We start from the raw sequence: 13191 nt of genomic DNA on the forward strand, positions 1-13191 counted from the left end.
GAAAACGCCCTCCGATTCTGAGCGCTATTTCGATAACTTCGGTTCATTTACTTCTGGTGTAACTGATATACATCTTGTAATAACCATTACTTGAAATCGAACATGTTTCCTTAAATTCTTTAAAATATTACGGTTAGTAGTTTGTTATTTCTTCACGGAAGCCGTTGTCAGCAAGGATGACATTGGGATAAAACAGAAGTCAGTCTTCCGTATCTAGGGAGAATGACCTAGCTGAGAGGCTAAGATTAAAAGTTTAAAATATTACTCTTCAACAGTTCTCTACGTCCAAAAACTATCGTCCTTTATTTCTAAACTAAAATATGAAATATTACAAATAAAACATAGCCACTTTGATTCTTACTTCTAATGGAATTTTTGGATGGTTTTTCTACTTGTACGGTTTTATTCCTTCCAATACTTTCAGGACGATTGTTTGAAGTGGGTTGGCGGAGTGGTTAGCAAGAGGAGCCGGGTTCGATCCCAGCTTATGACTCTGGGTGAAAACTCGGAACAACTCCTTCCGTGTTGAGTTTACAAGTTCTCTCCCCACTGGTTTAAGGCGTTTTTCCCCGAGCTCTTCGGTTTCCCTTTCCATAAAAACTTATTGAGGTTAACGGTTATAGTTGGTGTAGGGAGCTGTGGGCTCGCGTGGCATGAAGGGTTTTCCACCACCCTCCTACGCATTGTAACCTGGCCACCTGAATTAAATGGATTTAAAAGTCACTCGATGACTTAGGCCTAAGGTGGTGCCTTGGGTATTAGCCTAGCTGATTATTATTATTACTAGACTTTGTAAGAGAGGGGGATGTCAATCCGGTGATTGAGAATTTCATTCTCAATCACCGGAAGGACACAAAGCTGTAGCTTGGCTCCCGCCGTTCACCCGCGCCTCTCCCGTTCCTCCCGCCGTTCACCCGCACCTCTCCCGTTCTTCCCTTAATCACCAGAATTTCTAATCACCAGATTCTCGTTCACCCGCTCCTTTCCCCCATTGCGTTCCTCCCTTAATCACCAGAATTTCTAATCACCAGATTCTCCCGTTCACCGGTTGCTTTCCCCCAAACCCCATTCACTGGATACTTTTTCTCGTTCACCAGCTCCTTTCCCCCTTTGCTATCCCCATTCACTGGATACTTTATCTCTCTCGTTCACCAGTTGCTTTCCCCCATCTCTAGGCAATAAAAACAACCATAATTGTTATCTCTCATACTATCGCTCCCAATCGCTAGAAATTGGCTTTTTCCCCATTCGCTATAAATCGCAGCAGTTTGCCAGAATTAGTTTTATCTCTCCGAAATAATTAATGTACCCAAAATTGGACCGCCAGTTTATTATTCTTTTTAGGGGAATCTCTATGGGAGTTTAACATTACAATAAAGCTAAAAGGTCCAGTTTGGGGTACATTTGGTCCGAAATGGGGTACATAGGGCCGAAAATGGTGACTTTGGTCGTTTTTGGGGTACATTTGGTCCATTTTGGTCCATTTTTGGGTACATCCCTGCTTTCCCCCATCCCCATTCACTGGATACTTTATCTCTCGTTCACCAGCTCCTTTCCCCCTTTGCTATCCCCATTCACTGGATACTTTATCTCTCTCGTTCACCAGTTGCTTTCCCCCATCTCTAGGCAACAAAAACAACCATAATTGTTATCTCTCATACTATCGCTCCCAATCGCTAGAAATTGGCTTTTTCCCCATTCGCTATAAATCGCAGCAGTTTGCCAGAATTAGTTTTATCTCTCCGAAATAATTAATGTACCCAAAATTGGACCGCCAGTTTATTATTCTTTTTAGGGGAATCTCTATGGGAGTTTAACATTACAATAAAGCTAAAAGGTCCAGTTTGGGGTACATTTGGTCCGAAATGGGGTACATAGGGCCGAAAATGGTGACTTTGGTCGTTTTTGGGGTACATTTGGTCCATTTTGGTCCATTTTTGGGTACAGCCCTGCTTTCCCCCATCCCCATTCACTGGATACTTTATCTCTCGTTCACCAGCTCCTTTTCCCCATTGCTATCCCCATTCACTGGATACTTTATCTCTCTCTCTCTCTCTCTCTCTCTCTCTCGTTCACCCGCTCCTTTCCCACATTGCGTTCCTCCCTTAATCACCAGAATTTCTAATCACTAGATTCTCTCTCTCCTGTTCACCAGCTGCTTTCCCCCATCCCCATTCTCCAAAATTAGTTTTGCTCGCGCAGATATCTGGAGATTAGATTTTTACCCGTTTGCTTATCGCTTCCGAACTCCTTAATTTCTAATCTCTAGGTAATAAAAACAAGTTATTTACATTTAATTTTTTATTTTAGAACTTTGTTTTACATGTTAGTAGGTACTATCAGATATTCCATTAGATGGTTATATTGTACATTACACAATTAAAACAAATTAAAGTAGTTAAGTTTACATGCATCTAAATGGGGTGAAACGATCTCCTGCAACTTAATTTAATTTAAAGTTCTAACTCACGTATTTGTAGTGTTTAGCAGCAGTATCGTCTGACATCCGAGGGACAGTCACAAACGTCTTCTTCTTCTTCAGGTACAGGTGAGAAGCTTTTGTCAGAGACCGTAGTTGCTTTTGGCGTCGGGGGAATGTCCCATTCTAGCGAAAGGTACTTTTTTTCCGATGGTGAATTATCCCTAGCCGGACAGTTTGGAAAGAATCTAGCATGTTCAAGTTCTGGTACGTCTCCTGATTTCCATCCTTCTAATACGCCATGGCATTTGTAACATCGTACTTCATCGCCCCGCTGAATATAGTAGAATCCAGCCTTCGCTAGTTGCTCCTTAGTGACGTGTGGATTTTTCCAGTGACGAAACGTTTCAAGTCGATACACTTCAATGTCCATAGCTGATCTAGACCAAATACGTTCTATAGTTTCAAATGATACATTCTCTAAGCCTACATTTACCCCTAAGTCTACTAAACCTAATTTTATCAATATGGTTAAATTTCTACGCTAAAATTCTCAATATAAACGCTTTTTTCAATAAGCAAATTGTTTTAAATATGTCTAAAAATATAGTCTATTACAAAGAAAAAATAGTTACTTACTTTACGGGTAGAAATCCATTGTCGAGCTGTAGAAAAGACTGAGCGATCCGTCAGCAGGTCTTTACTCGTCAATGCGCCGTAGAGAAATGACGCACGGAAGATTAATTTATTCCTATCTTGTTGAGAATAATTCATCACGTGATCTAAACTTCAAATAACCCTCAAATTCTATTGGCTGTCTCTCTCTGACAGTTTAAACTGCCTCTAATGATTGACGGCACATATTAACCCACTTGAGTATTTGGAAAAAACCCTTTGCTACTCGAAGGAGAGTTTTGGAAATACCACGTTGACGATATCAAAATCGAGCTCTCACTTGAAAATGTTTACGGAAAACAATCCTCTTGGAAAATTGAGTTACGTAGAAGATTGCTAAAAAATGGCTAAGTGTTATGTTTTTTTTCAATAAGAGTCTTATTTTTTACATTTTAAAGTATTTATTAAGAGTGAAAAATCCTATGACTACACTGACGGCATATCTTAAGTACCGGTGGAAAAAAATCCATTGCTCAAAGTTCAGTTATCTTATTAAACGTGCGCGTGCACAGAAAAATGAACGAGTCACGTGATAGTAACTTAATTTCTACGCTAATCTTACCCCTACTAGACCTAATTTCTGTCTAATACATTTCCAATATATATATATATAAAAGAATGCCTAAAAATTTCATTTTAAATATAATAAAATAGCCTAGCTGATTATTATTATTATTATTATAACTTACTTTTCAGCGTGACCTTCAATGACTATTCCCAATGCTAAGACTCTTTATTGAGATAACGAAAACTGTAACTAAGAATTGATTCCCATGACTACCCTGACGGCATATCTTAAGTACCAGTGGAAAAAAATCCATTGCTCAAAGTTCAGTTATCTTATTAATCGGGTGCGCGCGCACAGAAAATGAAAGTCACGTGAGAATCGGTACGTCACTGAAAATAGTGGAAGTGTCATCACTAGAGTTCTTTTATCAATATATTTAATTAAGGATTATTTCAAAGTTTAGATGGCGCCATGGTTCTCAAAGCAGTGATATTAAAAGATCTCAACGGGTGGAATTGGAGAAACGCTAAAAATATTATCGACATATTCATTCTCCCTGAGTATAAATAAATAAATAAATAAATAAATACATTCTTGGCGTAGTAGTAGGATTTTAAGAAAAAAATTAAATACGGAAAATCAATTATTTTATTTTAAAGGTTTTGTGATTTCTCACCAAACAATTTCAACATCTTCAATGTAGGCTATCACATCAGGGGCATCTCAAAAATCTTTTTCCTCTGATCTCCTAGTTTCTGCCTCTGTCTTTAGTATTTATAAATATTTTCCTATCCATAAACCATTTCCTAACTGGTGGACATTGATAACACTAAAAGTTTACTTATAATAATATGCTGAAATACATTTTCCAATACGCAAAAAATTAAAGCTAGACCTAAAAACCTGTAAAGTGTAAATAGTTAAGACTAAATTTCTAAGCCTAGCCCATGAAAGTACATTTTCCGTAAATCATATCCTAACATGAATGCATTTGTTAAGAATAAATGTTTTTTTTTTAAAATATGCTAATTAATTTCGTAAACAAGCATAAATTTTAGTTCGCCCTTCCTCCAAAATATCTAATAGAGTTAGTACATTCTCGATAAATATACATGTTCTTGGGGAATAAGAGACGTTTTTTATCAAAGTAAGCCAAGTTTAAAGCTTATTGTCATTGGTTCCATAACAAAAACCACATTGTAACGTGATAATGGCTGCTCACTAATCCCAATTCCATGTGAAACTCTTTCAGTTTCTTTTGAGTTTCAAAATAGGGTTTTAGAAATAGATTTTTCCTATTTCATTAAATATAAGTATTAAAATTAGAATTGCTTCATTAAATTATGCATTTGTACTGTACTGTACACAATACCTGCATTTGAAATTGTATAACATTAAAACACAGTTTTTAAAAAAAAATATATCAAGGTTTTCAATTCAGTTAAAAATAATTATATTAGATGTAATGTGTTTATATTTTTAACTTAATTGCATTGATGTTTTAAAAGCAAACCTCGGGCCTAAGAAACAGGCAAAGTGTAAATTGCTAAGACTAAATTTCTAACTCTAATAATGTGTAAATCAATTATACAATTATCTATTCATAAGTGTTAGAGACTTTATTACAATGAAATAAAACCACGTAGAAATGTATATGATATAAATTTAAGAAAACTCAAACATTCGAAAGACATAACTTTTCTGTTTTAAATCAACAATTTTATTATTCTTTCTTATCATTTTTTTTATACAACCATTTGTTTTTATATAGATAACCTGAGGACGGCTATAATATGAACATATACCTAAAAAAAAAATCAGGGGTTAAACATAAACAACCTTAAGTTTACTATTTTTATATATTCACACGTCCTCAATTATGCAAATTTTATATTAACATTTCTACTATACATATTTCATAATTATCTCGTATAAAAGAGGGTCATTTTTGTACTATAAAACCATTCCATTCCTGAAATCCGCTACAGGAAAATCTGCAATGGGATAAAAAACAAACATATATGTATATATATATATATATTTATATATATAGCTATAATCAAATAAATAAATACATATATTCCTTATGGATTATAAGTTCGCGAAAGGTGTGTATTATATTTAATTTCTTACATTTCGTTTCATTATTTAATGATTTTTTTATTTTTTAAAAAAGTATGGCTTACTCTAAAGTCACACTCTGGTTTTTGGAGTTACAGCTTCAATTTTTGATGGTGCCCCAGCCGTGTACTTAACAAACGGTGTCAATAGTATCGTTGTCTCAATTCAATCTTGGGATTGTCTTACTGAAAAATGGTCCTATGTCATTGACGCTCTAGGGTCACAAACAGGAATACGAATTACTCTACCAACGCCTACTATTGAGCAGTATTCGGATTGCTGTTACAACCATTACTTTCGCGTAACGTCGACAGGCGGAGAGTTTAATTGGATTCTGCAACCATTTAGTCAAAAGTATTTGCTAGATGAAATGTGTTTAACTGGGAGTTTGACGCTTAGCGTACCCCAGGTAATTGCGTTCGATCAGTGCAAACCCAGAATTGATGAGCAACTTTCCGTACTTCAGCAAAATCAATCATCCATCACCACAATGTATGAAGTTCTCGAACAAAAATTCAGAACTTTCTATAGTGTTTTCAAACCTTTGGAGAGGAGAGAGAATCCCTGTGGCTTTTTAGAACTATACAGTGGATTCCGTCTCTCAAACGACTATTCTAAGCCTTTGGAAAACCTCTTTTTAGAAAAATTCTGTGGGAATTGCCCCTTTGAAATATATTCTCTAATGAATTATTGTTTGAACGATATAAAACATTTACAATTACTGTTGGGAGACATACTGTAATTTTCTAAACAATAAACAAAATACGAACCATTTTCATGTTTTATTATTATTAGGAATATGGATGAAAAAAAACACACATTAAATATTTATTTCAAATATCTGTAGAACCGAAGCCTCTTGATCCTCTTTCTGTATCTTCTTCAATTTGCTAATACAAACCAAAACAGGAAAATTGAAATAATAATAATAATAATTTTGGAGGGTGGAACATATCAATTTAACTCACAAGGCATTCCATAGGAACTGGCATCGAAATACATTCGCAGATAAGTTGAGCTATTCGATCGCCTCTGAAGATTTTAAATGCGTTTTTCCCGTGATTAATCAAGACAACCCCTATTGTACCAGTGTAATCTTTATCTATCACACCTGCTAAAACATCAATACCATGTTTTACGGAAAGACCCGAACGAGGGGCTAGAAATAAATAAATAAATATAAAACATGGTATTCGTTAAATATATATATATATATATATATATATATATATATATATATATATATATATATATATATATATATATATATATATATATACACTTAAATCAGTATTTATTAGCTCTCTTGCCATGTGGGCTACAACATAGTTATATGCACTACATAAATCAAGACCTGCAGAGCCAGGTGTTTCTCGAGTAGGCGCGCATGCATATTTCGTTAATCTTACGAATTTCAGAATTTGCTGAGGAATTTCCATTATGGATAAATATTAAAGACAAATATTAAAAAAATATTCTAACGAGTAAAGAAGTTTCAAACACAAATGACAAGTTTTACGAAAAAATTCCTTTTATAGCGTTTAACTCGATTTAAAATTCTTTAGATACGCTACTTAAGATAATCTATGAAGTATTCTTGTAAACTGATCTTGTTATAGTGAAGATAAGTTGATTAAGCTAAGCAATTTACGAGCGACGTCCTAGCGTACTTGTAATTAAGAAAGTAAGTACTTAGTTTTACGATTTTGCTTAAAACTATGATTTTAAATCGATAAAGTGAAACACGTAAAGTGTCCCTGACCAAAATTGTTTCACAAACATCTGTACCGTTTAATAAGATACGAGTATGATAACGATTTCTAGAGCCCTATGTTCGATAATGATTCATTAGGAAAATTTGAATATAGTTTAAATTTTTAATTACTTATTTTTGGGTTGACTACCAATTTGGAGGACTACTGTTTTGATTTTGATATAACTAATATTGATTGGTTTTCGAAAAGTTTTCTCTTCTACCCCCACACCCCCCAGTTTATAATTATGATGTCAGTTGTAAATTGTTTTTTTCGAGTATAAAAAGGGTAAACAGAAAAATTTAGTGATAGTATTAAGAAAACAGCCAATTCGAATTGTTTCGGAATCGGCTCGAGGGACTAAGTACGTAGAAATACCTCAATTGTAAATTCTAAACTTTGTATATATATTATATTCAATCATTCATTCTTACTAATTTTATAGTAATGGATCCTATTTCCATAACTTTGGCCTCGGGAAATGAGTACGTCGGTACGACAACCGAATCTATGATTTGCTTTCACTGCGGCGAATGTACGGAAGAATTGGCAGTAAGAGGCGGAGGACTCTTCTTTTGCTGGGGTCGAGAGTGCGCGCATTATCAAATGGGTGTAATTTTTCGACATGGTAATGTCTATACCAAACACATCCCCGGGCATCTTATAAAGGAGTTCCCGCTCCATCTCCGTTGTACGTACTGTGGAAGAAGAGGGTCGAAGAGAAGCCGTCGACGGGAGGAGTGCTCAGCGTTCGATTTCATGGGATGCTGTCATTACCCTAAGCCTCCCAGAGACCGAACTGTAGTTCGTTTTATAAATAAATAAATAAATAAAATTGCGAATAATTTGCAAATAAATGTCTATTGACTTTTCTTCATCCTATAATATAAGTTTATTCCTAAATTTTTAAGCTTATTACAATAAGATTTCTTTAAGAGAGAGAGAGAGAGAAAAGAATTGCTTAAATTATTAAGTTAGGGTTATAAGTCAACATGATAACTTATATCCTGGGTATAATTTACTAAAATTCAATAACTTTGACTTGATAAAGTAGGTAATATATGTTTCCATCTAAGTATACAAAAAAAAATGCTTCAATCTTTCAATAACTTTATTTAAATTACATTGATTGTGAAAAGGCATAATTTAAGTATGCGACATCATTTAAACAATGAGAAATTAATTCGTTTATATCGTTGGGGGAATACCCTGTAAATTCAACTCACAATCAATGTAATTTAAATAAAGTTATTGAAAGATTGAAGCATTTTTTTGTATACTTAGATGGAAACATATATTACCTACTTTATCAAGTCAAAGTTATTGAAGTTTAGTAAATTATACCCAGGATATAAGTTATCATGTTGACTTATAACCCTAACTTAATAATTTAAGCAATTCTTTTCTCTCTCTCTCTCTCTCTCTCTCTCTCTTAAAGAAATCTTATTGTAATAAGCTTAAAAATTTAGGAATAAACTTATATTATAGGATGAAGAAAAGTCAATAGACATTTATTTGTAAATTATTCGCAATTTTATTTATTTATTTATAAAACGAACTACAGTTCGGTCTCTGGGAGGCTTAGGGTAATGACAGCATCCCATGAAATCGAACGCTGAGCACTCCTCCCGTCGACGGCTTCTCTTCGACCCTCTTCTTCCACAGTACGTACAACGGAGATGGAGCGGGAACTCCTTTATAAGATGCCCGGGGATGTGTTTGGTATAGACATTACCATGTCGAAAAATTACACCCATTTGATAATGCGCGCACTCTCGACCCCAGCAAAAGAAGAGTCCTCCGCCTCTTACTGCCAATTCTTCCGTACATTCGCCGCAGTGAAAGCAAATCATAGATTCGGTTGTCGTACCGACGTACTCATTTCCCCAAGGCCAAAGTTATGGAAATAGGATCCATTACTATAAAATTAGTAAGAATGAATGATTGAATATAATATATATACAAAGTTTAGAATTTACAATTGAGGTATTTCTACGTACTTAGTCCCTCGAGCCGATTCCGAAACAATTCGAATTGGCTGTTTTCTTAATACTATCACTAAATTTTTCTGTTTACCCTTTTTATACTCGAAAAAAACAATTTACAACTGACATCATAATTATAAACTGGGGGGTGTGGGGGTAGAAGATAAAACTTTTCGAAAACCAATCAATATTAGTTATATCAAAATCAAAACAGTAGTCCTCCAAATTGGTAGTCAACCCAAAAATAAGTAATTAAAAATTTAAACTATATTCAAATTTTCCTAATGAATCATTATCGAACATAGGGCTCTAGAAATCGTTATCATACTCGTATCTTATTAAACGGTACAGATGTTTGTGAAACAATTTTGGTCAGGGACACTTTACGTGTTTCACTTTATCGATTTAAAATCATAGTTTTAAGCAAAATCGTAAAACTAAGTACTTACTTTCTTAATTACAAGTACGCTAGGACGTCGCTCGTAAATTGCTTAGCTTAATCAACTTATCTTCACTATAACAAGATCAGTTTACAAGAATACTTCATAGATTATCTTAAGTAGCGTATCTAAAGAATTTTAAATCGAGTTAAACGCTATAAAAGGAATTTTTTCGTAAAACTTGTCATTTGTGTTTGAAACTTCTTTACTCGTTAGAATATTTTTTTAATATTTGTCTTTAATATTTATCCATAATGGAAATTCCTCAGCAAATTCTGAAATTCGTAAGATTAACGAAATATGCATGCGCGCCTACTCGAGAAACACCTGGCTCTGCAGGTCTTGATTTATGTAGTGCATATAACTATGTTGTAGCCCACATGGCAAGAGAGCTAATAAATACTGATTTAAGTGTAGTTATACCTGATTTCTGCTACGGACGTATTGGTAATATTTTATATATATATATATATATATATATATATATATATATATATATATATATATATATATATATAATAATAATAATAATAATCAGCTAGGCTAATACCCAAGGCACCACCTTAGGTCTAAGTCATCAAGCGACTTTTGAAGCCATTGATTCAGGTGGCCGGGTTACAATGCGTAGGAGGGTGGTGGCAAGCCCTGCATGCCACGTGATCGAGCCAACAGCTCCCTACACTAACTATTACCGTTAACCTCGACAAGTTTTTATGGAAGGGGAAACCGAAGAACTCGGGGGAAAACCCCTTAAACCAGTGGGGAGAGAACTTGCAAACTCAACGCAGAAGGAGTTGTTTTATATTTATTTATTTATTTCTAGCCCCTCGTTCGGGTCTTTCCGTAAAACATGGTATTGATGTTTTAGCAGGTGTGATAGATAAAGATTACACTGGTACAATAGGGGTTGTCTTGATTAATCACGGGAAAAACGCATTTAAAATCTTCAGAGGCGATCGAATAGCTCAACTTATCTGCGAATGTATTTCGATGCCAGTTCCTATGGAATGCCTTGTGAGTTAAATTGATATGTTCCACCCTCCAAAATTATTATTATTATTATTTCAATTTTCCTGTTTTGGTTTGTATTAGCAAATTGAAGAAGATACAGAAAGAGGATCAAGAGGCTTCGGTTCTACAGATATTTGAAATAAATATTTAATGTGTGTTTTTTTTCATCCATATTCCTAATAATAATAAAACATGAAAATGGTTCGTATTTTGTTTATTGTTTAGAAAATTACAGTATGTCTCCCAACAGTAATTGTAAATGTTTTATATCGTTCAAACAATAATTCATTAGAGAATATATTTCAAAGGGGCAATTCCCACAGAATTTTTCTAAAAAGAGGTTTTCCAAAGGCTTAGAATAGTCGTTTGAGAGACGGAATCCACTGTATAGTTCTAAAAAGCCACAGGGATTCTCTCTCCTCTCCAAAGGTTTGAAAACACTATAGAAAGTTCTGAATTTTTGTTCGAGAACTTCATACATTGTGGTGATGGATGATTGATTTTGCTGAAGTACGGAAAGTTGCTCATCAATTCTGGGTTTGCACTGATCGAACGCAATTACCTGGGGTACGCTAAGCGTCAAACTCCCAGTTAAACACATTTCATCTAGCAAATACTTTTGACTAAATGGTTGCAGAATCCAATTAAACTCTCCGCCTGTCGACGTTACGCGAAAGTAATGGTTGTAACAGCAATCCGAATACTGCTCAATAGTAGGCGTTGGTAGAGTAATTCGTATTCCTGTTTGTGACCCTAGAGCGTCAATGACATAGGACCATTTTTCAGTAAGACAATCCCAAGATTGAATTGAGACAACGATACTATTGACACCGTTTGTTAAGTACACGGCTGGGGCACCATCAAAAATTGAAGCTGTAACTCCAAAAACCAGAGTGTGACTTTAGAGTAAGCCATACTTTTTTAAAAAATAAAAAAAATCATTAAATAATGAAACGAAATGTAAGAAATTAAATATAATACACACCTTTCGCGAACTTATAATCCATAAGGAATATATGTATTTATTTATTTGATTATAGCTATATATATAAATATATATATATATATATATATACATATATGTTTGTTTTTTATCCCTTTGCAGATTTTCCTGTAGCGGATTTCAGGAATGGAATGGTTTTATAGTACAAAAATGACCCTCTTTTATACGAGATAATTATGAAATATGTATAGTAGAAATGTTAATATAAAATTTGCATAATTGAGGACGTGTGAATATATAAAAATAGTAAACTTAAGGTTGTTTTTGTTTAACCCCTGATTTTTTTTTTAGGTATATGTTCATATTATAGCCGTCCTCAGGTTATCTATATAAAAACAAATGGTTGTATAAAAAAAAATGATAAGAAAGAATAATAAAATTGTTGATTTAAAACAGAAAAGTTATGTCTTTCGAATGTTTGAGTTTTCTTAAATTTATATCATATACATTTCTACGTGGTTTTATTTCATTGTAATAAAGTCTCTAACACTTATGAATAGATAATTGTATAATTGATTTACACATTATTAGAGTTAGAAATTTAGTCTTAGCAATTTACACTTTGCCTGTTTCTTAGGCCCGAGGTTTGCTTTTAAAACATCAATGCAATTAAGTTAAAAATATAAACACATTACATCTAATATAATTATTTTTAACTGAATTGAAAACCTTGATATATTTTTTTTTTTAAAAACTGTGTTTTAATGTTATACAATTTCAAATGCAGGTATTGTGTACAGTACAGTACAAATGCATAATTTAATGAAGCAATTCTAATTTTAATACTTATATTTAATGAAATAGGAAAAATCTATTTCTAAAACCCTATTTTGAAACTCAAAAGAAACTGAAAGAGTTTCACATGGAATTGGGATTAGTGAGCAGCCATTATCACGTTACAATGTGGTTTTTGTTATGGAACCAATGACAATAAGCTTTAAACTTGGCTTACTTTGATAAAAAACGTCTCTTATTCCCCAAGAACATGTATATTTATCGAGAATGTACTAACTCTATTAGATATTTTGGAGGAAGGGCGAACTAAAATTTATGCTTGTTTACGAAATTAATTAGCATATTTAAAAAAAAAAACATTTATTCTTAACAAATGCATTCATGTTAGGATATGATTTACGGAAAATGTACTTTCATGGGCTAAGCTTAGAAATTTAGTCTTAACTATTTACACTTTACAGGTTTTTAGGTCTAGCTTTAATTTTTTGCGTATTGGAAAATGTATTTCAGCATATTATTATAAGTAAACTTTTAATGTTA

At 33.6% G+C, this 13191-nt stretch overlaps 1 protein-coding gene across 1 annotated transcript; it reads right to left on the reverse strand.

The window, feature by feature from the left end:
* Positions 1-2416: 2416 nt before the first annotated feature.
* LOC149944044 (death-associated inhibitor of apoptosis 2-like) lies at positions 2417-3125 on the reverse strand. Its single transcript, XM_090175874.1, has 2 exons — positions 3059-3125; positions 2417-2859 (listed from the first exon to the last, which is right to left on the reverse strand). Exon 2 carries the CDS (start codon positions 2850-2852, stop codon positions 2484-2486), a length of 369 nt encoding a protein of 122 aa, XP_090032000.1. The 5' UTR covers positions 2853-2859; positions 3059-3125; the 3' UTR covers positions 2417-2483.
* Between the last annotated feature and the right edge of the window lie 10066 nt (positions 3126-13191).

Source organism: Leiobunum rupestre, chromosome 5 (genome assembly GCF_980474605.1).
Source record: "Leiobunum rupestre chromosome 5, qqLeiRupe1.1.hap1, whole genome shotgun sequence".
Taxonomy (NCBI): domain Eukaryota; kingdom Metazoa; phylum Arthropoda; class Arachnida; order Opiliones; family Sclerosomatidae; genus Leiobunum; species Leiobunum rupestre.

What these genes read in the sequence shown, in the direction of transcription:
- LOC149944044 (XM_090175874.1), bottom strand. Translation starts at nt 2,852, where the DNA reads ATGGACATTGAAGTGTATCGACTTGAAACGTTTCGTCACTGGAAAAAT.